Source organism: Hippopotamus amphibius, chromosome 3, assembly GCF_030028045.1.
Source record: "Hippopotamus amphibius kiboko isolate mHipAmp2 chromosome 3, mHipAmp2.hap2, whole genome shotgun sequence".
Taxonomy (NCBI): Eukaryota; Metazoa; Chordata; class Mammalia; order Artiodactyla; family Hippopotamidae; genus Hippopotamus; species Hippopotamus amphibius.
In genome coordinates this window covers 199,443,266-199,470,847 of record NC_080188.1, presented here as the reverse complement: position 1 = coordinate 199,470,847, position 27,582 = coordinate 199,443,266, and the positions used below count along the sequence as shown (strand labels likewise).

Sequence of the window (27,582 nt, the reverse complement as noted above, 5' to 3'; positions counted from 1 at the left end):
CCCAAGCCGGCTGGGGGGCATGTGGAGAGCCGGGCAGCGCCCTTCTGCCTGAGGTCTACCCCAAGCCCTCTGGGTGGATTCCCTTCCTCCTGGGGGGGATTTCTGAGCAGACACAGGTCTGTGCCTGAGTCTGGGAGCCAACGCTCACGTGGGCAGAAGCAGCAGCAATAAGATGACGGCTAGGCAGGGCTCTGATACCTTCGAGCTGGGCCGGCTACTGGTCACTGTCATGGCAAAGCCGCACACTGGAGACACCCAATCCATCTCCCTGAGTGAGGGGCCAGTTCACCACACTGCCAACAAGGGCCAGCGCAGGCTCCTGGTGAGTGTGGCCACAGACGGTTCTCCAGAATCAGGGCCCAGAGATGAACTGGGAAGGCCTCCCACCTGGACACCACCCAGACCCACCCAGAGCCCAGTCCTGGGCTTACCTGCAGCTCAACACCTGGCTCAGAACTGGGCACCATGTCCACCTTCTCCTGAGTCAGCAGGAGGAACGGGAGCCCACCCAGGCGGAGCCCAAAGATGAGAAGGCCAGGGGTGGGTGCATGTGAGTGCGGGAGGGTGAGTGCGGGAGGGTGAGTGCTAGGTCACACAGAGGGGGTCCCCAGAGGCTGGTGTTGGGCCCAGAGCAAAGGCTGGCCTCAGACCACCCACCTGGTGGACTGCAGTCTGAGAAGTACTGGGCTGGGACTTCTCTGGAAAGCTCTGGGAAGTTTTCTGTCCTTGGAAAAGCAGGAAGCATGCAGGTCATCTTTTCTTCTCTCACAGCTCCAGCAGGACACCCAGCACCAGACGACGATTCACCTGAGCAGGGATAACCTGCACCTGCTTTTGCAGGAGACCGAGAACCAGGCCAAAATTCACCACCCGCGCAGAGAGAGCAGGCACCGGCTCTTGCAGGAGACCCAGAGCTGGTTCAGGACTCACACCCCCAAGGGCAGAGCCGGCTCTGCAGCCACCATCGCTGTCAGCTCCCCACCACACCACCAACACACGCCCTGACCCGAAGTTTACTTTCTCTCCCCTGTTGTTGTCTGTGTTTGGGTGTTTTGTAATTTTTTTTCTTCCACATTATTTATGGTATCCTGTACTTTAAGTGTAACATAACAAAATTTAAACTTTTTTTACTTTAAATTGTACAATTCAGGAGCACTAAGTACATTCCCAATGCTGTGTAACCATCACCACTGTCTAGTTTCAGACTATTTCATTCCCCCAAAATAAAACCCTGTATTCAAAGTACAAACTCCTCATCTTCCCTCCCCAGCCTCTCACAGCCCATAATCCTCTTTCTTTCTCTGTTTCTTTACCTATTCTGGATGTTTCTTATAAATGAAACCATACAAAAGGTAGTTTTTGTGTCTGTGTACATATTTTAAGAGGGGACTGGTGAATTTTCATTTTTTTATTTTGAAAATAGCATTTCTGTTATTTGAAAGGGAAATGCAGATGGATTAAAGATGAGACACACAACATGAATCCCTTTCAGTAAACATGTGCGTAATATTGGGGTAGACATTGCTGGTCTATGTGTGACATCAGAGCCAGAAGACAGAAACGAAATGCTAAGCTTTTTCTGTGGCAAAACCCAACCAACCAACCAAGAAAGACCGCTGGAAAGATAAACCACAAACTGGAAAGGCATTCCTCATGATCGAAGGCCAGAGAAAAGTCTAACATGCCTGTGGTCCAAAAACTTCTCAAAAATCAATGTTCTAAAAAGAAACAGAGCAAACAAATTCCAACAAGAGGCAATGCACATGGCCAGTGTATGTTAGAGATGCTCGACCTCTCAGATCAGGACACACACAAACGGAAACACTATGGAGAGAGCACTACTCACCATCACACTGGCAGGTTTCTAGCCTGGTGGCCAACAAGGCAAAACGTGCCATGCATAAATACGGGAGTCTGTGAAGCTCCTTCCCGCGGGGGGAGTAGCTAATGAGACTGAAACAACTACATCCATAATCCAGAATGGAGCAAGCAATGAATTCAACGAATGACAAATGGTGGCAGTCAGGGTTCTCACTCTCGGAGTGGGACGTTACAGCTAAACAAAGGCAGAAGGTTACAATACCCATGTAACAAGGGCTCGATTAGATTTCCTCAATTTTAAAAACCTTTGTGCATCACAATGTGCTATCCAGAAAGTGAGAACACAGCCCAAAGGATGGAAGAAAATATTTGCACATGAGATACATCTGACTTGAACAGACACATCTCCAAAGAAGAAATACAAACTGTCAACAAGCATATGAAAAGATGTCAAACATCAATAGTCATAAAAGAAATGCAAATTAATACCATAATGTGATACCCCTTCACACATACTATGATCAAAAAGCAGAAAATATCAATGTTGGCAGTAATGTAGAAAAATTGGAACACTTAAACGTTGCTTGTGGAAATGGAAAATTGTACACATAGGTGCAGCCTATGTGTACAATAGTTTGGAATTTCCTCAAAAAAGATAAAAATGCAATTACCATATTGTTCAACAACTCCACTCCTAGATACAGACCCCAAAGAATTGAAAACAGGTGATCAAACAAAAACTTCTACATGAATATTCACAGAAGCACTGTTCACAATTAGCCAAAAGGTAGAAATGACTGAACTGTCCATCAAGGGGTGATGGATAAATGAAACATGTAGATGCATAATGCCATATTATTTTGTCACACAGAGGAATAAAGTAAAATGGTGCCGCCACTGTGGGAAACAATGTGGCAGTTCCTCAAACACGTAAACAGCTGATGCATGAGCTGTCAGCTCCACTTCAGAGCACAGTATATACTCAGAATATTCTAAAGCAGGAATTAAAACAGACATTTGTACAACCATGTTCATGGCAGCATTATTCACAATGGCCAAAAGGTGGAAGGAGCCCAAGTACCAATTGGCAGATGAATGAATAAACAAAGTGGGGTATACACACAATGGGACATGATTCAGCCTCTAAAACTAAGGTACTTCTCACATCCCACACCCGGAGGAACCTTGACGTCACCACGCTACGTGAAATAAGTCAGTCACAGAGCGACAAGCATTACATGATTCCATCTATACGAGGCATCCAGGTAAGTCAAGTTCAGAGACAAGAAGAACATGGGACTGAGGGGAGTTAGGGTTTAAGGGACACAAAGTTCACTTGGGGAAATGAAAATGTTCTGGAAATGTATGGTGAGCTTATTTGTGTAATAATGTAAATGTAGTTAATGCCACAGAACTGTATACTTAAAATGGTTTAAATGGTAAATGTTATATATTTTGTATCACAATGAATAAAGTGAATGAAATGTTGATACAGGTGAAAACATAGGTAAACACTGAAAACATCCCAACTGAAAGAAGCCATGCAGAAAAGGCCACCTAGGTCTGACTCACCTGTGCACTATAAATCCATCAAGGCTGTGAAATGACAGAATGACTAGGTAACAGTTCCAGAAAAAGAAAACTGGATTAAAATGAAAAAGACATTTCATTCTAATGTGATGAAAGTGGACGTGTGCCTGTGGATGGGATTATAAAATGGAAACCGTAATGATTTCTCATTTGGGGGTTATGTGCTAATTCCCTGGGAGAATGGCCCTCTCTCTTCTTTTTTAAATATTTCTTTATTCATGGCTTCATCTGGTCTTAGTTGCGTCATGCAGGATCTTCATGGTGGCGTGCAGGCTTCTCTCTAGTTGCGGCACGTGGGCTCTCTAGCTGTGGCTGGAGTGCTCAGTAGTTGTGGCACATGGGCTTAGTTGCCCCACAGCATGTGGGATCTTAGTTCCCTGACCAGGGATTAAACCCGTGTGCCCTCTATTGGAAGGCAGACTCTTAACCACTGGACCACCAGGGAAGTCCCAAGAGTATTCCTCTCTTGGGTGAAACACACTCGAGTATATTGTGTGAAGTGCCAAACGTCTGTCAATACCACACCAGAAAAGTAGAGAAGACATCAAACTTCCTTATAGAGGCCAAGCCCTACGCAGTTCACCCAAAGTGGCGATGCTAACCACCCTTGTAACTCAGAGGCACCGTGGGGGGGGGGGTAGATTCATAGCCACTATGTCTTGGGTGCTGTGGATGACCTCGGATGTGGAAGAAACAGTGGCATTTTTTAATTCCAATTTTCCACACCATTGCACTAAAAAACTGTTAGAACTAACAAATGAATTCAGTAAAGTTGCAAGTTATAAAATCAATACGGAAAAATCAGCTGGGTTTCTATGAACTGATAATGAATCGTCAGAAAGAGAACTTAAGAAAACTCCGTTCACAATTGCATAAAAAAGAACAAAATACCTAGGAATAAATTTAACCAAAGATGTGAAAAACCTGCACATTCAAAACTATAAGACACTGATCAAGAAATAGAGGAAGACACAAATAGACAGAAGAATACTGATAAAATGTCTATTCTCCCCAAACCAATGTACACACGCAATGCTATCCGGGTCAAAATTCCCATGCCATTTTTCATAGAAACAGAACAAGTCTAACATTTGTATGGAACCAAAACAGACCCCAAAAAGCCAAGAGATCCTGAGAACGGAGGACAGGCTGGAGGCATCTTGCTCCCTGACTTCACACTACATTTTGAAGTTGCGGTAACCAAAACTGGGTGCAGTTGGCACAGAAACAGTCACAGGGACCAGAGGAACAGAACAGAGGGCCCAGAAATAACCCCACGCACGTGTGGTCAGCTGATTCAGGACAAATGAGCCAAGGGCATACACGGGGGAAAGGACAGTCCCCTCAATAAACACTGCTGGGAAAAGTGGACGCCATGCACCAAAGAATGACAGTGGACACCGTCTACACCACACAAAACCTGACTAAAACCCCGCAATTTTCCATATAGGCCCGTCCTCTCTAGGGTCCTCTTTAGACTGCATCCCCTCAGCACTCAGCCATGCACACGAAGCTTCTCCCCACGTTTCCTCACTTTTTTCACTTTTCCTCACCTTCTCCTCCCATAGTGCCACCTTACAAGAGGTCCCGACAAGACCAGCCTCCCGTCAGTGTGGACCCGGCCTCACTTGTCCCAAAGCCAAAGCCAGGTTAAGTCCTGCGGGGACCTGCCCCCGTCAGCGGCCGTGGGGCGGAACACGCCTGCGCAGTGCCCCGCAGGTCGGGGAGGAGGTTCCGCCCGGCGCCCGCAGGCTGGCAAACGCAGGCTGCACCCCCCACAGTCCACCGGAGTCCAGGCTCCCTGCCGAATCCACTAAGTTTTGGAAATTCAAACGGATGGAGGCAAATATCCCATGACTTCTCCAAAATTAGTTATGGAACAATTAATAGAAAACTAGATGCAATGAAATGAAGGTAGACACAAACTTTACAACTTACCCCAAAATTCACTTAAAATTGTCCATAGATATTAAAGATGCCATATTATAAAAATTCTAGAAGAAAACATTGAAAAAGACCTACATGACCTTGAGTTTGGCAATCAATTTTAAGGCACAACCCCAAACGTCTATCCACAAAAGGAAAAAAAAAAGTGGACTTTAAAAAATTATAAATTTCTACTCTGTAAAAGACCTTATTCAGAAAACCAAAAGACAAGACACAAAGTAGGAGAAAAATATTTGCAAAGCACAGATATGATAAAATATTTTTACTTAAAATATAAAAAGAACTTTTCTTTTCCCCCCTGGCTGAGTATCTTATGGGATCTTAGTTCCCCAACCAGGGATCACAGCAGTGAAAGCACTGCTAACCGCTGGACCTCCAGGGAATTCCCTAAAGAACTATTAAAAAACAACCCCACTTAAAATGGGTAAATATCTGAACAGACAGTTGGCCAAAGAAGATACACTGACAGTAAATAAGCATACAAAAATATGCTCAACACTGTATACCATCAGGGACTTACAAATTAAAACAACAGTGAGATAGCACTGCACACCTCCCAGAATGGCTAAACTCTGAAAAATGACAATACTGATAGCTGGAGGGTGAGGAGCAACAGGAACTCTCCCTCCTCGCTGGTGAGATGCACGTACAGCCAGTTTGTGAGACAGTTTGGCAGTTTTTCCCAAAACTAAACAAGTCTCATCTTAAGATCCAATAATTGCACCTCTAGTATTTACATAACTGCTTTGGAAAACTACGTCCAAACCAAAACTAGGATGCAATTATGTACAATGGCTCCACTCACAATGGAGAAACCTTGAAGAAATCGGGATACCCTCAGTGGATGAACACATAAGCCAATAGCAGTGAATCCATGTTAAGGGGAGAATAACCTGCCACCCAAAATATGCCTCTTTGGCACAAAGATTATTTTCAACTGATTAATTTTTTTAAACAGCAGACACAGGAGACTCTCTAAAAATTGATAAAATTACCCTTTAGTGAAGGAAATCTACATTTGTAAGGGAAATCGTCATTTGAAATGATGTCTCTCTCTCTGTACCAGGAATAGAAGGATGACTAAATTTCCAGAAACTCATCAATGAAGAAGGGCTGGACTTAAATGTTCATAACAGCCATACCCTTGTTTTCTTTCTTTTTTTTTTAGATGAAGATGGTATTTAAGATGATGGTTTGGGCCATTTCAGGAAGTTTTCCTGGGTATCTCCTATACATACAGGATACACATGTTATTAAACTTCTGTTTGTTTTTCTCCTGGAAATATTTTATTACAGGGGTATCTCAACCAAGAACCTAGAAGGGTAGAGTGAAAATTATTTTTCTCCCAGACACATGCAGTGGAATACTATTCACAAGTGTAAAGGAATGAATCATCAATCTACGCCCAAAACACAGATGAGTCTTCCGTGTGTCTTGCTAAGTTACAGGGTACGGGCTGGACAGGCTACACACTGTATGACTCCATTTATGACATTAGAGAAAAGACAAAACAGAGTTGGTAAACAGCTTATGGGGCAAGGGTTGAAATATTCCATATAACAATTTAATGATGGATACCTGCCACTATGCATTAGTCTAAACACATAGATTTTTACAACTGAAAAAAGTAAATCATAATATATTCAAATTTAATTATTTAAGATATGGGAGTGTCATAGGATAGAATACAGAATGTGACAAAGCATCTAACTGACTTAGAAACGTATGAAAAAAACTCACTGTTGGTGGTGGGACAAAAGGGACTGACCCTAGCAACTATGGAAAAGAGCAAAGGCATCTGTAGAACAAAGGCACAATGTGCCACACGTAAATACTGGAGTCTACAAAGTTCTCTCCTGTGGGGGTAGTAGCTAACAATACTGAAGCTACCACATCTGTAATCCGGGCTGGGGCATGCAAAGAATTCAATAAATGACAGATGGCAGAAGCCAGGGTTTTCTTTACCATTGGAATAGGAAGTTACAGATAAGCAAAGGGAAAAGGTTACAATATCCACGTTTACATCAGTAAAAACTCATCTTTTCTGATGAAGAAAACAGGTTTTGTTTTCTTATTCTTTTGAGGTCTTGCTCTTCGATGAGACACACACACACACACACACACACACACCTGCCTCCAGGTGTTCACACCTTGGCCATAGGCAGATGTAACTGACAAACTTGACCTCCAGCCTCCCTTTACACTGTGCTGATTGAGTTTTAACTGAACTCTTATCTGTAATTAAACGTGATTACATCAGTTCCCAGGAATTTTTTTGCCAAGTAGAAAGAAATGGATGCACATGAGTTCTTTTTGGAGAAGTCCGCGGGGCACAGTGCAGCAGACAGGACAATGCTGATTACCTGGGCAGAGACAGGGTCTTCTGCGGGGCCCACAGCACAGAGAGTGCTCCTCTTGCAGCTTTAGTCTTCACCCAGGTTCCTTCCGGCGCACCTTTCAGGAAGAAGGCTGGCACTGGGACTTACCTCGGGTTTCTGCCTGAGAGCTGGAGACTGGAGCAGGTGTGGGTACAGCTGGCCCAAAGATGACCCCAGACCAGATAGCTGGTCAAAGACCAATGTGCACAGCATCCATCTGGATGTGTGATAAGGGAAATAACCTCGGGCCAGTTCAGGGGACCCAACTGTCCTCCAGGCCTGCCTCTCACTGTGTGACTTTCTCATCTCACCGCCCCATCAATACCTGTGTCCATCCTCCAGAAAATGAAGCAGTTGGACCAGATCGGTAGTTCTTAAACCGTGCTCTGTGAACAGGGATTTTCAGGGGCTGCCTATGGGGCAACCTGGGAAAAGTAGGTGTCCCCGGGACCCCCTACCTCTCTTCAGCCAACCAGATGTGCTCCCTCTGATCTGCTTTCTTTACTGGGCATTATGAAACGTAAACTCTGCAGCTAACAGAGATGCTAGGCTAGGGCACCTCTCACTCTTTCGCCCCTTCTCCGAGAGCTTCCTGGGTACCCGCAACCTACCAGGCACTGTGCTAGGCAGGGGGCCACAGAGGAAGACAGACTGACCAGGCCCCTGCTCTCACGAGCTTAGGGTCCAATGAGGAGAGAATAACCATCTGTGAAGAAACAAGATAAATGTCAGTGATGCTGAGTGCAAGTCAGAGAAAACCGAGCAGTGCGGCGAGAGCAATTGGATAGGCAGGGAGGAGGTGGTGTTTAAGAACAAATCCCAGATGGTCCTGAAGTGTGTGAAGAACAGAACGGTAGCATGGTGACTGCGCCAGGGGAGAGGGAGGGCTGTGTGATGGAGGTGGGGCGGGCGGGCACGTCCAGGGCAGGAGAGCTCTGAGGTCCTCTGAGCAGCTCGCCAATGTGAATCTGGCGGCTTTTCAAGCAGCAGTAACAGTCATCCTCCCACCAGACCCCTGTGGAGGGGTCCTCGTGACAATACTTGAGGCCGGAGGCACGTCCGCCTCGAGCCAAACTAACACGGCAGAGCCCTGCCCCACCGCCCTGCCACGAGGGTCCCCGTCCTTCAGAGGGCAGCTCTGGGTAAAGAAAGGGGTGTCTACATTCGGGCTGGGGGGTCCTCTGGGGCCATCCGAACCACACTTCACCTTGGGAAGCACGCGGAGTCAGCCTGGGCTGCTGCCACTCAGTGTCCATAAGATGACACCTCTCGGCAAGGTTCCTGAGAAAAGTAAATGACACCTGGCCCCGCAGCGGGGCCACATAACGCTAACTGGTTTACGCTTGTGTTTCTAGTAGCTTCCACCAGTCTCATAGCCTTTTAGTTAAGCCCTGGGGACGTGAGTCAAGACTTTCACTTCTCTGCCCCTTGTGTGCTGCCGGACAAACCCTGACTGCTCAACACACACGCGGTGACTTGGAAAGGAGTTAGTACGGATGCAGAGCACGGGTGAGCAGACACTGTTCTGAGGGGGCCCCGAGACTCCTTTAGCTCTCCCACAGTCCTGGGGGGTGGTACTCTTGTCACTTCAGTTTTACAAGTAAAGAAATTGAGGTAGAAAAAGAGTAAGCTATTTCCAGGACCCCACAGCTGGTACGTCTCCCCCGGGGACCCCAGCCTGGACGTCTGACTCTACTTGGCGGCAGCCTGGAAGGAGAGGGTGGGAGAGCTGGTCAAGGAGCACGTCCCGCCTGTCTCCCTCCGATGTTCTCAGGGAGGCCACCTTCCCCAGGGGACTTTGGTGGGGGTGTACTGGGTCTCAAGATCCATCAGTTAACTGAGCATAGAATACGCATTTCCATCATGTCTCAACGCCCCCAGTCCTCGAACAGTAGCGGAACCCTTATTCCAAGAGTCTATTTAAAAAGTCTGTCTGAGTCTGCTTCACCAAGACCTAGTGTCGTCTTCCTGACAATCCTTAGGCTCTTTCACTTAGAAAGTCTCAGCACAACGTATCCAGTTAGATGAGTTCATTCTTACCCCTCAAACCTGGAGCCTCGAGCGGCCCCTGCGCTGAGGTCGCAGCTCTGATCGTGCAGCACCTTTCAGAACAGTGGCCAGAGCTGGGCTTGCGAACCGCTAAATTCTGCCACCTACAAGCCCCCTCTCCCCGTTCTTCACAGACTCACCCCACACCTCCCCAGCCTGCGCCCCTCCAAAGAAATATATGACCATCATGCCAGCATCTAGGGTAGGGGCACATTATTTAGATGCCCACTTGGGATTTTCAGGGGAAATCTGCACAGACTGCTCTCGTTTTCAAGTTGCTGGGTTATAATTCTCAGTACCAACTGTCCACTGAGAATCAGAGGATGATTCTGACCACACCTCCACCCCGCACGGCAGGCCACCCCAACACTTTATCAGCTACTGGAGGCGCCGTGTGTGACGCCGTCGGAGGGGCCCAGGTCATGAGGCCCCTCCCGAGCTTCCTTTGCTGCGGGGTGGGGTCTTCTAGTCCGGGGCTGTGCCCTGTGACACCTCAGAGAGTGATGCTGCCTGAGGACCTGCAGGTAGCAAAGCAAACTCAGACCCAGAGAAAGTGTCCATTCCCACAAAAACGGTCACCTTGTCACCACGTGGGCCTCTGGCTATTCTGCCGGGAGCGATGCTTGCAAGTCTCTCCGCTCGGGTGTCCTGCGTGCAGGCTGGACACTGAGCAAAGACGAGAGCTAAGTCGGCCTTAACACGTCACAGTGTGTGTGGAGCTCCGTCTCTCTCACTGTGGCCACTCAGTCCACCTGTGTGTCTTGCCAGCTCCGGGGTGGCCACCGTCGCCTGTCCTCCTAGTCCTTTAGGTCCTCTTCCATGACGGGTGCTCCCTGGTGGACATGAACGTGACACAGCCACCCACACACATTCATGGTCAACCAACCACATTCCTCCAGCCTGGACACTGTCCGCAAACTTCCGGGCCCTTGACCAGCCAGCCAGGGAGCTGACCACTGTCGTGGGTGCGTAAGGGTTTAACCCTGACCCGCTTCTACACATTCCCTGCGGGGAGCGTGTTCCTTCCTCACTGTCTTTTGGAGCCACTGCTGAGTGAGGCGCTGGGGATGTTGCCATCCGCGTTTTGGTGGGCACATCCACAAATTTAGCCAGCCCACCCATGCGCCAAGGCTGCCGGTGAGGAACCCCCCACACAACCGCAGGTGTGGGTCGAGGCAGGCGCTGGGGCAGCAGAGTGGGTACCCTGGGGGTCTGGGCCGCCTGCTCGCGCAGCTGCCTGTGTCCTCTGGGGTCTGGGCCTGACCCCAGCAGTGCACCTGCCACAGCGGTTCCTGGCCTTAAGCCTTGTGGTTCTGATAGAACTCAGCTCATGATGGACGTTTCCAGTGCGTGGTCACTTGGTGTTGCATGGACAGGCCTGCTGTCTCCACCAGGGCCCAGGAAGAACCCCCGCAGCTGTTTCTTTTGTTTGTTTGTTTCGGTACGCTACTCCTCTGCTGTGAACGCACAGCCTTGCTCCATAACCCCAGAGGCCTGACCCCTGACTCCTGCTCTGGCACGTGCCCCCAGCTCCGTGTGGCCCCCTAGTCCCTCCCCATCCACTGTCAGCCACGGCAGTTCTGCCTCACTAGTCCTCAGCCATCACCTTCTCCGTGTCTCTAGGACCCATCTCAGTAGGAAGGTCCTCCTGGAGGACATGCCAGGGTGTTCAATCCTGTATCTCGAGTGAGCTCCCAAGTCAGTGAACTCTCCTGTCCAGCTCTGTGGTCTGGCCCCAGGTCAAGCACCCTTAGAACTCAGGAGAAATCTCCCCCAGCCCCACCAGCACACTCCAGTTGGTCACAAAGCTTCTCGGGGGGAGTTACAGCCTGATGGCCAGGAGAGGAGACGGGGCAGGTCTTAAGGGATGTGATGTTGTCTCTAAACAAGGTGGCACTGCTCTTTATCACTCTTATTATTCATGTAATCACAGAGGTATTGTCCTCAATACCTTCTGTTACAGATACTGCGCTATATCCATTTTTAGCAAAGTGCATCCCTACGCAGGCTCATTTATATGTTCTCATATGCCACCACCCCTCATTTCTATAACAGGTATTCGCAATGCCAATTCCTCTCTGGACTTTCTCAACATCCTCCTGGAGTCGTCATGACTCCAGCACCCAGAGCTGCCCTTCTCCCACTGCCGGGACTGCCTCGCTGGTGTCCGTGCAGTGGGGGAGCTCAGCTCCGGGAGGTGTGCAGCCTGGACACGACGTTGGCTCCACGCAGCACGTATCTGATGGCTCTGCAGGCACCAGGCGGCTGTGACGTGAACACGATGGCCTCCGCCCGAGGAGCACGTGAACAAACTGCCTCAGAAGCCCAGGCCCCGTCCACAGCACTCCACATCTCACCTGAGTCACGAGCTCCAATCCTGACCCTCTGTTGCACCTTTGCCTTTACATCCAGCTCCTCCCAGACATCTCTGGCCCATGTCCCCCAAGCTTCTCAAGCCCAAGATTCTCAGTGTCAGTGTGTCCCAAACTGAGTTCAGCCCTGGCCCATGGCTGCCTCCTCCCCATGAAGCCCCTCTCGTGAGGGAGGCCACCTCCAGCTGGATGACGGAGCCCTGCGTCTCGGCCCCTTCCCACCCCTCCCATGCATCCCAGCCCGCGATCCCACCTCTGGGGCCCCCCGTCATCCTCGCCCTCCCTCTGAAGCCTTGGGCTGTCTACTGACCACACACCCCCCCTTCACAAAGCCCCCTTGAGGTGAGTGCAACCACACAGGGGAACACAGAGGACACAAGTGGGTGTTGCTGGGAACAAGAGCCGGATCCTGGAGATGAGGACAGACAGGGGCTCCCAGCTGGCCAGAGCGCAGGCCACGATGGTGGCCTCACGCTGCAGCCCCTGCCCTCCGTCCCCCCAGGGCGCCCTGTGTTTCGTGCCTCAGCCTGGGTGGCTGCCCACCCCTCGCTCTCTATTAGGGGTGTGCCCGTTCATTCACCCACTCATCCATCATGAATTTGGTTCCTGCTCAGTGCCAGGCCCCGGCTGGATGACAGCTCGTCCTTGGAAACCCAGCTCAGATGTCACCTCCTCCCTGAAGCCCTTCTTGATCCCCACTCCATCCTGTGCCCCCTCTGGCCTCCCCTGGGACCCCCAGGGCTGTGATCACACTATGACCGCCTCTACAGCCTGTGAGCTCTGCGAGGGTCTGGCCCTGAGGCAGAAAGGGGCTCAGAAAATGTGATGGTGGCCACCAGATCGTGTCTGATCTCAGAATCCATGCGGGGTTAGATTCTGGTTAGTAGTTGGTTGGGTGGCCGAGGAGGGCAGGTGCTGTCAGCTTTTGCCACCTGCCTCCTTTCCTTGCTCTCCTTGGTCCACCCTGGGGGCGGGGGTGCCCAGGTGTGAAGTCTGGGTGGTGGTGGTGGCGTGGAGGGCTCCACGGGGGACAGCAGGGCCGGGCTTGCTGGTGGCTTCAGGCGGGTGGGGCACACTGGGGCCCTGCAGGAAGGTGGAAGGTGGTACTTAATGCCACATGCATAAAGTGGTCACAGTGGCAAATTCTGTGTGTGTATTTTCTACAGTTTTTTAAAAAAGAACTTGGTATCACACACTTGTGTGAGTGTGTGTGTGTGTGTCTTACTGTCCTAAAAAGGAAAATCCTTAGGCCAAGCAGAAGAGTGAGCCACAGGGGAGAAAAGGACACGAAGCTGAGAAGCACAAACGCCACGGCGGGTCCACGCGCGGACGCGGAGGTCGCAGGGGGCCCGCAGGCCGGGAGGGCGCGTGCGCGATTGCGGGGAGCTGGGGAGGGGAGCCGGAGGGGGCCGTCTCATGGGTCTTGGGTTTCTTTCTGTGGTGAAGATGCTCTAGATTACGTAGTGATGATGGTTGCACAGCTTTAAGAATAGACTATAAATCACGGAATTGTACACGTTTTCAGAGCTGAATTTTATGGTATGTGAATTAGATCTCAACTTAAAAATTGTGAGTAATAAAGAATTTTTTTAAAAAAAGGATTAACGTAGGAAACACATATTATCCGGAGTCTCATTTGGTTCCCACTCCACTAACCTCTGTGGACATAAAGACAACCCACATCGGAACAAGCGCTGTTTGGAGTCGGCTCCACTTGGCGAGGGATTCAGCCGCCACCACTTCCGAGCAACGGAGACTCAAAGGTGGGCAGAGAGGTGGGAAAGCTCTCTGGCGGTGGGAAAGGAAGGCCTGCTGCGGTCACAGCTGAGGCCGGAGGTGCCTACCTATCTTAAACAGGAAGGAGGGTTGAAAGTAAGGAAGCTGCCAGTCACTGATCAAATCCTGAGCGTTGGAACCTATCGCTGCAGAGGTTGTGGGCTGGCTTTCTGGTTGTGGGTCAGGGCTTCACAGATTTAGCTCAGAGGTTCCTTAGCTCCAAGCAGATTTAGAAAATTCTGCACAGTGAGACTCTCCCTGCACAGAAGCAGCCAAGCTCGCAGAGGTCTGGAAATCCTTTCTAAACGTACAGCTGAAGTGCCAGCTGGGAGATGACACTCTGCAAGAGCGGGATGCCATCCTTCAGGATGCAGTGTCTGCACTAAGTCAGAGAGGTGAGTGGGCCCCAGAGGAAAGAATACGTGGCTCTGGGCACCTCAGGATAGAAGCAGGAGTGGCCCACTTACCACCAGGCCCAGTGACCCACTGGGGGATTTCATGCTTCCCGGCCCTGCCACTCTGGACTCTACAGGGTCGGAAGTCTTGTCCCCCAAAAATTTGCTCCCTTGCCAGGGGACAGCAAGGGGCCTGTTGAACTGCAAGTTATAGCTGCCATCAGGGCACTTTGGACTCCTCGTGGGAAGAGTCATGGTCCCTGACCAGCAGGAGGAGGTAGGGGTGCTTTCACACTGTGAGGGCAGAGAGCACATGTGGACCCAGCTGGTCCCCTTGAGCACCTCCCTTGCCCACGTGTAACTGTGCTGTGCCACTGCCAGGGAGACACAGAGATCTGCCGAAGCGACGCCTGGGGGTGAGGGGCATCCAGGAGGGGAGGGGAGGAGGGACAGACGTTGCGGCCCTGATGCCAGCTGAGCAAGGGGGCGGTGCTGTCCCTGAGGCTCCCTGGAGGAGCTGCCCCCCGCCGCCCCCGCCGCCTGCATGGAGGAGGACCTGTGTGGTGCGGGGTGGCCCCAGCCTCCTGCTGTGGGAAGACCTTGCTGAGCTGCTCAGAGCTACTGCCCGGGCGCCAAAGGCACACCCCCCATGGCCGGGCACATCGGGGTCGCCCAGGAGGCCCCTTGTAGCAGGTCTGGGCTCTGCCACTGGGCACTTTGGCCTGAGGATTCCCCATCAGCCTGTCTGAAGTTTTCTTGAAACTGTACTGATGCACATGATGCTTTTCACCAGCCTTCTTCCTTCTCCAGATGTCAACCTGCATTTCAGTATTGAGGGCTGTCCTGTTCCCCGCAGTAAATCCCTGGCACATGTAATTCCAGCCTAGCCTTGAGTGGACTCAAGCTAGTCTGTACTGCACTTTCGTAGAAAATAGAAAAAGGTACTCCTTCCCCAGGTGGATGGCACCCAGTCTGAAAGGCCCAAAGCCCAAAGGGCGTACAGTGCTGGATGTTAGTTCCCTTCCACCCCTTGTGAATGCATGGTCTGTGCAACCACCCAGATGTAAGGTGACTGGGCTTTGGATGGTCAGCTCATAGATGGGGTGCATTTCTGATACCAAACTGGATCATTCCAGGGGAAAAATCTATTCTAAACAAAGAAAAGAAATAGGTCCTAGTTATCTTTGCAGAGGGTTAGCAAGCTTAAAAGCGGGTTAGCAAGCTATCAAGCCCCAGTCCGCTGGCTCAGACGCTAGTCAGGGGCCCCACCAGGCATCACGTCTCAGAGACCTGACCCAGGCCAGGAGCTTGCGCCAACAGGACAGGCTGATCCTGTCCATGTCACTGTCAGGCCAGGGGCCTCTGGCCTCAGGGACAGCACAGTCAGCATGACATCCACGTCCTGCTGGAGTGTAGGCCCAGGTCTGTGTGTAGCTATCCAGCTATCGGGGACAGTATCTCTGAGGAGGGGCTGAGATTGTCCAACGCTCAGTTAAAACATCTGGGACGAGGCCAAAAATCAAAGCTAGGATTAACGAGCATCCCTAATTTTTCCCTTAGAGCTTCCCCCAACTCATTCCAATTTTTTTCTAACACCCAAGGTAGAGGGAGCTTAAGTAAAACTCCAGTACACCCAGGTCCTGTTTTCAATAATTACTTCTTTTTTGTTTTTCTCTTACTGTATCGCCCCCACCTGTCTTATATGAGTCTATCCATCAGGCTATCTTTTCCTGACCTCTGTCCACTTTAAAAGCTATTTGTTGGGTGAAGATCAGAGAACACGTTGGTCCCAGGGGTCAAAATTAAGTTGGGGTGTCCTAAGGCAGCTGAGCTAAGTCTCTGAGAGTTAGAGACTGGAAGTGCAGACGCCGAGAGCCGCGGCCAGAGGCCGTGCAGGGCAGCCCTGGCAGCAGCGCACCTGTGACAGGGGCTCCCTCTCCCTTCTCATGCCTCCGAAGGCATCTGTGAGGACTCAAGACACCGCCTGACACTTGCCCGTCACCACCACCACCACATCTGCCACATAAGCTGCTCAGTGAGTATTAGCCCTCACTCACCTCCACTTTTTTTTGCATGAGGTGGTGCTTGAAAATTTAAAAACCTGGATGGACCAAGCACCCCTCCATCAAAACAGGCACTGGCTCCAGCCCCAGGGCAGGGTCCTCGAAGCCCTCTGCAGCGCCAGGTCTTAACTCTTGTTCCAGGCGATGGGGTTCTGGGGAGCCTCAGGGGAGGGCAGAGGTGGCAGAGACACCGGGGCACAGCCAAGGGCAGGTGTCTACTGACTGGTTAGTGCCTGGGTGGACATCAACTCCATGTTCCTTTAAAGGGTCCTCGTAATCTGTAGCAGAGTCCCCACTTCTGTCTTACTGCCTCCTGGCCTCCAAAAATTCAGATTGTCTAACGTGCCCTTCTCCTCAGATTCACCTGGAAAATTCCTAGTCAGCTCTCAGACTCCAGCTCAGATGTTATCTCCTCCGAGAAGCCTTCTCTGATTGCCCAGAGAGAGACTGCAATTTTCTGCCTACCTGTCTCTCACGTTGAACAAGCCTCCAGAAGTCACCGGCAAAGTCTTGACTTTCTCATCTCCTATAAGGCAGCACAGTGCCTGGACCTGGAGGAACTCAACTGTGTTTCTTGACAGGGTGATTCTTTTCATCCAGTCCGTCAGAAAGTGAGACAAACATTCCCTAAAAATTAGCCGAGTGCCCGCTGTGTGGCAAACACAGAGATGCAAAGATGGGCGACAAGTCCCCAGCTGCAGGTGTTCACAGACTGAGGGAGAGAGTAACAACCTGGATATCTCGTCACGGCGCAGCGGGAAACGCCAGGTGGAGGTTCGCGCAGAGGAGCCTGCGCTGCTCCTGAGGGGAGAGGGTCTGCCCCAGAGACGCCCCAGCCCTCGGCTCTAGGCTGCCAGCTGCAGAATTCCATGACCAGGGGCTTTGCGAAAAGACCTCTCTGATGGGGAGTTCTGAAACTAAAGTTAAATACAAAACGTGGGTGAGATGTGTGTACGTGTGGTTCTGTAAGTGGGTGTCTGTATGGGTGGGTGTGAGTGCGTATGGAGTATACGTTTGTGGGGGAGGTGCTCAGGGAGGTGCGTCGGTGGGTGTGGGGAGGCAGTGGGTACACACCCAAGGGTGTGGGCTGTGAGTCAGTGTCCGTATCAGGCGATGGGAGTTGGGAGGTTTGTGTAAGCAGGTGTTGAGGGCTGAGTGAGCAGCTGGGTGTGTTTTATGCATTTTTGTGGGAAGGTCCAAAGAGGTCAATGGCTGACTCCTGGCTAAGAGCGTCCTCTGGACACTCTTCCCTTTCCCTCTGAAGAACCTTTGAGTTTATCAGTCCAGAAAGTCCCCAAATAGAACCATTCCTGAGTACAGTGGAGGCCACCCATTTATTCCTCAGATACCCAAACTAACCCCTTAGAAAAAGAGGACTATTACTGCACCTTATTACTTGCTAGGCCTTGTTTGCACTGGAAAAGCATGAAGGAGAAGGAGGCGGGGTTGGTGAGCTCCACCTTCAGAAGCAAAATCAGCTCCTGCCAACAGAGGAGCTCCAAGTTGGCCCTGAGCTGTCATGCCCAGCCCGGGTGGACCAGCCACGGCACCTGTTGGCCTCGGTTCCTGCCTCTATCCTCTGCCTGCCGACATCAGCCCCCGGTTCTACACAGAGGCCCGCCCCTTGGCCAGCCGTGTTGAAACCGTGACAAGGCATCAGCTCCGCCAGCTCTCTGACACAGGAAACCAGCCCAGCCCTGTAGCGCTGTCCCTGAAAGCTCTTCCTGGAGTTACAGAACCAGCATCTCTCCTTTTGTGATGGAGGCAACAGCGGAGCATCCCGGCATCTCTGGGCAGAGCTCCTGAGGGCCGCCAGGAGCACTGCCGGGTTCTCCCCAGGCTCCTCGCTGGGCGGTTGATGACCTGGCATGAGCCATCCTTTCAAATCCCTGGGAAGAGGGTCAGGGGAAATTCCACCTTTTCAGCAAACCCGCAAAAACACACAGGTGTAGGCTCTGAAGTCTGGTCAGAGCTACGTCATGGAGGTGAGAGGTTGGGCTACAGACCTGTGGGATTGTCCCAGAAACATCCGTAGGGGTAGGTAGAGCAGGGCTGGCTGTCTGGGAAGGAGGGAAAATACTCCATTCTCGTCCTTGTGAGCCGACCTGTGAGGGACACTGCCTTTTCTGCCCTGAGCATTTTCACCCAGATTCTGACCAGGTGAAACGACAGTTACCCACCAGGTCTTCCTGATCCCACTGTAATCCCTTAAGTGCTGTGGGCTTATGTGAAGAAGTGGTTACTTCCCATACTGGGTGCCTCGGCCAAGAGAGCCGAGGGGGGCCCAGCGCCAGGCCAGGGCTTACGTGGGCAAGATGGCTGTGAGCCCCGCCAGAGAGGGCGGAAGCCGGGGCAGCAGAACAGTGCCAAAGAGGGACCAACAGACAAACTACAGGAGCCAGACCTGCTTCAGATTCAAGGAGTTATCTGGTCAGGGACTGAAGTGAAGCCAGAAGGCTAGGGTTGGGTGAGCAGGACGTCAAAAGCAGACAGTGGCAAGATTTTGCTAATACAGTGTAGTGACTTTGTAGGGCGTTAGATGTTACCCACGTTCCAGGACTATAATCTTACAAAATACGTGCTCCAGCCAAAAAGGAATGAAAGGAGAAACCAACAGCAACTATATACCTAGAGAATCCCCAAACATTTGGAAATTAAGCAACATTTCTAAGTAGCTCATGGATCAAAAGAGAAATCACAAATTAGAAATTACTCTCAACTGAATAACAATGAACACGCAAGGTCTCAATTTATGGGATGCAACTAAAGCAGTCCTCGGAAGAAAGCGTGCAGTTTTAGAAGCTTATTTAAGGGGGGAAATGGTCAACATCATTAACCACTAGGAAAATGTACATTAAGAACTCGAGATACTCTCAATAAAACTCTTTTTTAAAGGAAAAAAAAACTGAAGATGCTACCTGTATAGCTGTTGGAAGGACGAAATTCTTTTAACTGACAATCAGGCATTGATGCGGAGCAACGGGAACTCTCACACGTTGCTGGTGGAGACTGAAGATGATGCACGACTTTAGAAAAAATTTAGCAGTTTCTTCTGAAGTAAACACAACACTTATCATATGACACGGTAGTTGCACTCCTGGGTGTTTATCTGAGAGAAATAAAAACATGTTACACAAAAACCTGAAAGGGAATGTTTTCGGTGGCTTTATTTGTGATTGCCAAAACCTGGAAACAGCCCAAATATCCACCAAATTGTGAATGAGTAAAAATGCTGTGGTCCATCCATACGTGATGTTCCCTGTGGAGTGTCACTCAGCAGCAAAGAGGAACGAGGTGCCGAGATGCACACAACCATGGCGCCTCTCAAAGCAGCATGTATGCGGAACAGGCACGTTCAGAAGGAGACACACTGTGTGACTCCCCTGACAGGACATGCTGGGGACAGAGGAGAGGTGACTCATTGCCGGAGGCTAGAAGTGAGGGAGAGGGCTGAATACAAAGGCGGGTGAGGAGATTTGGAGGTGGTGGTACTGCGCCATGACTTGATTCCGGTGGTGAGTTCGCGGCTGTACATGTATGCCAAAAGTTACAGAACTCTACACTAAAGAAGGTGATTTTACCACGTGTAAATTATACCTTAACTTACAAAAGGGAAAACCACACTGAGATACCAGCACACACCTGCCAGAATGGTAAAAACTGAGGAAATGAAATACCCAGTGTGGCCAAGGATGCGGACGCGCATTGCGGGAGGGAACGCGCCGTGGTGCAGCCACTCTGCAACGCAGCCTGGCCGTTTCTTACCAGGTTAAATCTGTACCAGCCACACACTCCAGCCGTCCCACTCCTACTCACCCAAAAACTTGCCATGAATTTTTAGAGCCGCTTTGTTCTTTGCAGCCAAAAGCTGAAACAACTCCAATGTTCATCAGAAGTCATAAAGACGTGAACATAGATAACTTCCAGAAAAGGCAACCTGTCCTGACAGGACCCATATCAGTGGTTTCTCGAGACTGGGGTGGGGGGTGGGGGGGACAGGGACAGACGGAGAGGACGTGTAAAGGACCACAAGCGGCTCTCCTGGGGACAGGCTGCTCTGCATCCTGGTGGCAGTAGCCGTGAGTCCGTAACCGCGCACATTTGCCAGAATTCCAGGAGCTGTCAGCCAAAACTGGCTTGTAAGTTACTTGTCAATAAAGGTGACTTTAAAGCTGAAAAAATAATTATCCTAATCAAAACGGCATGGTTTAGGCACAAGGTTAGAAAACCAATCCCAAGAAATAGGGATGTTTAGACCCCTGATTTATCACAGAGGTGGCACCGCAAATGCGTGGGGAGAGTGAACAGCACCAGGTTACATGGTCATCCACACGAGAAAGCTAGCTTGACTGGGACCCTAGCACATGTTCCTACCTGAAACTCATCCTGCGTAACTGTAAGAACACACAGGAGACCCTCATTATGACCTCAGAGCTGGGGGCAGGGGAGCCAATGTGATACTATTCACAGTGTAGTAAAAATAGAGCAGTGGAACTACATAGAGTAAAAATAGCTTCAGGCTTACACAGTTACTGGATTTTAACAAGGTGCCAAGGTAATTCAGAAGGCAAGGGAGATTGTTTTCCAAAAATGGTGCTTAAAAAACTGGATATCAGTGCAAAAACATGAACCTCAACCCCTACCTCACTCCACATGCAAATATGAATTTGAGATGAACACAGACTTAATGTTAAAAACTAACCCTATATATCTGCACAGCAAAGGAAACCATCAAAAAATGAAAAGGCAGCCCACTGAATAGGAGAAAAGATTTGTTTGCAAGATATTTGTCTGATAAAGGGTTAATATCCAAAATATATAAGGGACTCATTTAACTGCATAGCAGAGAAAAGTAACGATGGACCAAGGACCTTTACAGACGTTTACCGAAAGAAGACATACAAGTGACCAACAGGCACATGAAGAGATTCTCAACATCACCAATCAGGGAAATTCATACCAAAACCACGAGATACCACCTCACTTCTGTTAGAATTGCTTTTACTAATTTTTTTTTTTTAAAGAGAAGTGTTGGCGAGGATGTGGGGAAAAGTGAGCCCTTATGCACTGTTGGTGGGAACATAAATTGGCACAACCATTATGGGAGTTCCTTAAAAAATTAAAAATACAACTTACATGATCCAGCAATCCCACTTCATGGTACTTATAGACACAAAGGAATTGGAATCAGGATCTCAAAAAGATACCTGCACTCCCATGTTCATTGCAGCATTTTCACAATGCCAAGATCGGAAACAACTTAAATGTCTATTGACAGAGGAATGGATAAAGAAAATGTGGTGTATAAAGATATACAATGAAGTATTATACAGCTTTTAAAAAGGTGGAAATCTTGCCATTTGTGACAACATGGATGAACCTGGAGGACATTTTGCTAAGCATGAAATAAGCCTGACACAGAAAGACAAATATTGCAGGATCTCATTTATATGTGGAATCTAAAACAGTGAAACTCAGAGACGCAAAGAGTAGAATGGTGGGGGCTGGGGGAAGTGAGAAGCGGGGAGATCTTATCAAAAGCTGCAAAGATTAATAAGCTTTTGGGATCTAACGTACAACAATGTGACTATAGTTAACAATGCTGTATTATATACATGAAATTGGCTAAGAGGGTAGATCTTAAGGGCCTTCACCACAAAAGAAAGAAAAAAAAAGGAAGAGAAGAGAAAAGAAGAAAGAGAGAGAGAGAAGGAGGGAAGGAGGAAGGGAAGCAGAAAATGGTAACCATGTGAGATGATGAGTATGTTCTTTAGATTGTGGTGATTATTTCACAATGTGAATATGTATCACAACATCAAATTGTACACTTTAAATATACATAATTTTTATTTGTCAGCTATACCTCAATAAAGCTGGGGGGAAAACCAAAATTGTTAAGCTTCTAGAAAGAAACGTAAGACAATATCTTTGCAACTCTGTAGTATACAGTATTTCTTAAACAGGATTTTAAAAATCATTGACCATGAAAAGAAAAAATAATAAATTGTACATCAAAGTTATATATAACTTTTTAATGCAAAAAAAAAAAAAAGGTCTGGATTTTCTCTAACCATCCTAACTTCAGTGCAAAGCTTTTAATAGTTTTTGTTTGTTTGCTTATTTGCTTTTTGGTTCCCAGAGGAGAAAGAGGGAGGGAAAAAAGAGCAAAAGTTGAAGAATAAGATTCAAAGAGGGGAAGAGAGGGGGAGGAGAAAACTTTTTAGTTCAAAAAGTTATGCACTGTTAGCAGGCTACAGTTTTTAGATAGATGGCCTTATCAAAACAACGCTATTATGGATTTAAAAAATGTAATAGAGAAATAGATACATACACAATGGAATACTATCTGGCTGTAAAAAGAAGGAAATCCTGCCATTTGTGACAAGGACAGACTTTAAGGGCACTATATTAAGTGAAATAAGTCAGAGAAAGACAAATTCTGTATGATCTCACTTGTATGTGAAATCTAGAAAGAAAGAAATAATGGTAACAGAAGAGATCAGACTTGTGGCTACCAGAGGGGGATTGGAGGAAGGTGATCCAAAGGTACAAATGTCCAGTTACAGGATAAGTCCTGGGGACGTGATGTACAGCATGGTGACTATAGTCAACTCTGCTGCATAGTATATTTGAAAGTTGCTGAGAGAGTAAATCTTAAAAATTCTCATCATGGGACTTCCCTGGTGGTCCAGTGGCTAAGACTCTGCGCTCCCAACGCAGGGGGCCTGGGTGCAACCCCTGGTCAGGGAGCTGCATCCCACATGCCTGCCACACTAAAAGATCCCGCGTGCTGCAACTAAGACCCAGCACAGCCAAATAAATAAAAAATAAATAAATATTTTTTTAAAATTCTCATCACAAGGAAATTTTTTCCCCTTTTTTTGGCATCTGTATGAGGTGATGAATGTTAACTTACGGTGGTAATCATTTTGCAATATATGTAAGTAAAGTTATATTATCTGTACACCTTAAACAAAACTAAATACTGATACATCAAGAGATGATATCATCTGATTATCTTCTTTTCTCAGTAAAAGGCCAAATCTACATTTTGCCTAATGCCCAGCAAAGCCTGTTGGGGTGGAGAGGGGAGAGAAGAAAGAATTAAAATACATTATTAGTAATGAAAAAGGGCAGAGGAGAAGAAAAGGAAACTTCAGAGCCCGTCTAGGCAGTTCTGGACCCTGGGGAGAACTGGATTTGAGGACCAATTTGTAGTGACTTAGAGACCCAGCAGGCAGCCGGTGATCACAGCCCAAGCGGGAGGGGCAGGCTGGGAGCCCTCTCGTAGGAGGAGGGGTCATTCCATACCCACGCCATCCATCTGATTCAAACTGACAGTGAATTTCCAATTTTCTGGGTTTGAGATGAAAGCCTGGAAAGCTGGCTTTCAAACGTGACCCCCCACCCCCACCCCTTACCTGGAAGCAGGTGCTTGCTGTGAGGCTCGGGTGCTGAGCAGCTCCCATTGAAGGGGAACAATGGTTGTCAAGTAGGGTCTCCTGGGAGGGACGCCCAGGCGCAGCCACCTGAGAAGAGCCCGCTCGGCCCCCATCCGCAGCATTAGAGTTTTTTCTCCCTGATTTCAGAGAAATCCCTGCTCTCTGACAAACCCTCAAGCCACATTTTCCATCAGAGAAAAAAACTCCAACGGAGGTAACACTCTAAACCTGGTCAAGACATGACGTGATTAGGAATTTCCAGCCACTCTTAGGTTTCCATCCTTCGGACCAGTCCAGGATGGGAGAGAGACACATACTAACCAGCTTCCCTTGGTCCCTCTGGCTTGACTCATAACCTCATAATCTACCAACCATGATACTGGGAAGGGTCAGACACAAAAGTAAGCGGGAACCAACAGACGAGACCCAGCTTACTGGCCAGGGACACCCAAGTGGAGACTCTGGCTTTAGTTTGAGGTTGATTAACACCTGCCCTTGCTTTCTTCTCCTTGCTGACACATCCTTCTGGTTGGGTCTCAGCTCCAAGAGTGGACAAATGACAGAAGCTGCTCCAGCCTCACCAGGAAGCTCAGATGGGAAGTGAGGATGGTGGAGGTTGAATAGAACCAATCTCTTGGCCTTTGTCTCCCCTGAGGGGGCTACATGCAGGGGGAGGTCGACATGGGTGGGAAAGGCGAGTGGGGTCGTTTGGCAGTGGTGTCCAGGGGAATGGGGGGAGGGGAGGAAGTGGGAGCCAGAGGACGCAGAATCCACACCGCCGCACCTCTGCAGAGCTGCTCGGGGCCCCAGCACCATGCATCGCTGCCCGTGGAAATACATCATACTTGCCGTGCCCTTGATCGTCCTGAGCGTCTGCCTCCAAGAGAGAAGTGAAGAGCATCTTAAGTACAGTTTACTGTTGGTGAGTCCCCGAGGTTGAGTTTGAACCATCTGCCAATTAATTCTTCAGTGGGGGGGAGTTTCTCTAGTTACGCAACTGTTCCACAATCACCTGGGAAGTTCTAAGAAGAAAGCCCTTGAAGAATCAGGAGGGGGTCAGAGAAAAGATACTACTGAACCAGCCTTGAAATACGTATAAGCTTTGAGTAAAGGCGAGGAGGGAGGGAGGGCAGAGAGTTCCCAGGACACCTGTCCAGACCGAGCTGACCTTCCCCAGTCCCCGTCCTCTGGGAGGGCAGCCTGGGGGGCGACACCCTCTCCAGAGCCGGGAGTGTCATTCCTCCCCCTCCTCACACGCAGGGACAGACACTGTGAGCCCCGAAGTGACTCCTCCCCGATGTGTACCAGCTGCACATGGAGGATACCAAACCCAACCCAGGTCACGCACGGGTCCTAGAGCCCACACTTTTCTGAAATGCCTCAGAACAGCCAGAGCTTCGTGTAAGGCAGGTGTGGGGAGGTGGTTCAGAAACGTCTGTGGCCAGAATTGGGTCAAAGAAAGACCTTTAGATCTGAGGACAGGTCCAGGCACCGGCCTTCAGCGCCTCTCACACAGCCCAGCACAGTCTGAGCCAAGTTGGATGACATTTGTCAGCCTGAGAGTGGAGTAGCGTGAGATGTGGGCCACGGTGGGAGGCCAGCAGGTCCTCACTCTGCATGAGCCCGGGACCTTCCCACAGACACTCTGGGCAGAGCTGGGGGCCCCTCCCCTGCTCCAGGGCCCAGCACCCCTTTTAGAAAGCCCTTTGTGTTCCCATGATGAGGGGGCATAGTGGTTGACCGCATCCTGGGGCTTACCTGGCCTGTGCTGAAAGGTGTATCTGACCCTCAGTGGACTCCAGGGATCTGAAGAAACAGCCCAGGGCTGACGCTGATCTTACTCTAAGCAGGAGGAAAAGAAGAAAATACTGTGGCAGCTCAATCAGGAACAAATCGGCTCCAAAATCAAGAACCATCTGGAGGCCTTCAAGGGCATGCAGAAAACCTCCCCTTTGCTCCGACGTGCCAAGTACAAATTCCTGGCCGGAGCCCCTCCCCAGGAAAAGAGTGAGTAGTGGGCGGCCGTGCTCAGGCACGGGGAAGGCAGACAAAATGCATGTTCCAAGCGGGCAAAGGGAGGTGGGCGGAAGGGCAGGTGCTCGCGAGGAAGGAGGGTGCTCGGAGGCAGGGGTCCCTCGGGAATGGGTGCAGGACAGGCCCCTCAGGGAGGGGGGACCGGCTGGGAGAGGACCCCGTGGGGGCAGCGTGGGGAGCCCGCACAGAGGGGGAGGAGGGCAGTGGTGTGGACCCCTGGGCTCCAGACTGCCAGGACCGTGAGTCTCCCCAGGTCCCTGGAGAACGTCCAACCCAGGTCTGCTGGGCCCACGGCCACTGAGAGAACTCTGAGGCCAAGGCCAGCAAACTTTCCTTTGGTACCTGGCAGTCCTTCCCATCAGAGGCAGCCTTGTCCTTCATAAGGACCCCCCAACAGCCTTTTAAAGTAGTGATGAGATGAAAGCATGTCCCTGCTTCTGTCCAGAGGTCGACTCCCCCGGGGAAAGGAAGTGTGAGTTTGTCTCTGTATTGGCCGTGAAGGGCAGCCATGGGGGGAAAGACCTGGAACCTCCCACCGTCTCAAGGTGCTAACGGCCCCTCCCCCGCAGAGCTGCTGACGGTGGGCATCTGCGCGGCGCAGCGTCCCCACGGGAGCCACCTCCTGGACACCCTGCAGTCCCTGTTCCGAGCATCCTCGGGGCTTGAGCTGGAGTGCGTCGTCGTGCTGGTCTCCCTGTCGGACTCTGATCCTGAACAGCTCAGGCGGACAGTCGCCAATATCTCCGACCTCTTCCGAGCGCACATTGAGGCCCAGCAGCTGCTGGTGATCCACGGCCATCTCGGCGGCCCCCCTGTCCCGGGTGGTCTGAACAACGTCAGCAGCTCCTCAACCTGCGAGGCCCTGTACTCCCGGCAGAAGGCGGACTACGCCCTCCTCATGAACTTTGCGGCAAACCTGTCCGATTACTTTCTGATGCTGGAAGACAGGGTCCACTGCGTCCCCAAGTTTATCTCTACCGTCTACTGGGCGTTGTCAGCCTGGAAAGAGCTGCCTTGGGTGACCCTCCAGTTCTCCAGCCTGAGCTTCTCTGGCCAAGTCTTCCACTCCAGCGACCTCCCCCGCCTGACCTCGTTCTTTCTCCTTTTCCACAAGGACCCTCCTATCCACTTGCTTCTCTCTGAATTCCGCCTTCTCCTGGCCCAAAACATTCCAATTCGTTTCGGTTCCTCACTCTTCTACCACATGGACAGTTATTCTGTGCTCGAGAACACGTGCTTTCCTGCAGAGAAGGGAAAGGTCTTTGGTGAACCAGACAACCCTCCTGCCAGCGTCCGCACGGACATGGTGGCGCTGCTGAACGACTGCCCCCAGCACGCCTACACCCTGAACAGCGAGTGCTTTGCCACCCTCAGTCCTGTCAAAGGCAACCATCTAACAGTGATCCTGGAGAAGCCACAGAAAGTCACCCGGATAGAGGTGCTGACAGGTTCTGACACGCAACGGCAGTACGAGCTGCAGCAAGGGCGAGTGGAACTGGGCTACAGCCCCTTGGAGGATTTCAAAGGCTGTGCTCGCTACACCCTGCTAGGGCCCCTGGTAGAAGGACACCTGGACCAGATGGTGTCTTATGAAGAAGACTCCGTGGAGGCGCTGAGCTGCATACGGCTGCTGGTGCTGGCGCCGCAAGGGTCCTGGCTCCTGATCAGGCAGATCAGAGTCTGGACCTCCGAGTACGAGGAAGAGGAGAGTTAG

The 27,582-nt window shown here is 50.2% G+C and overlaps 1 protein-coding gene across 1 annotated transcript; it reads left to right on the top strand.

The window, feature by feature from the left end:
* Nucleotides 1-172: 172 nt before the first annotated feature.
* On the top strand, nucleotides 173-27,582 carry LOC130848884 (alpha-1,3-mannosyl-glycoprotein 4-beta-N-acetylglucosaminyltransferase-like protein MGAT4E). Its single transcript, XM_057727258.1, has 5 exons — nucleotides 173-322; nucleotides 772-969; nucleotides 24,550-24,756; nucleotides 25,685-25,841; nucleotides 26,438-27,582. The coding sequence occupies exons 1-5, from the start codon at nucleotides 173-175 to the stop codon at nucleotides 27,580-27,582; spliced, it is 1,857 nt and encodes a 618-aa protein (XP_057583241.1).

Bases quoted from the DNA above. Each gene is read 5' to 3' on its own strand.
- LOC130848884 (XM_057727258.1), top strand. From the start codon at position 173: ATGACGGCTAGGCAGGGCTCTGATACCTTCGAGCTGGGCCGGCTACTG. The intron at 970-24,549 runs GTCAGCTCCCCA...GTCGTTTGGCAG, and splicing joins GCTCTGCAGCCACCATCGCT to TGGTGTCCAGGGGAATGGGG. The intron at 25,842-26,437 runs GTGAGTAGTGGG...CCTCCCCCGCAG, and splicing joins AGCCCCTCCCCAGGAAAAGA to AGCTGCTGACGGTGGGCATC.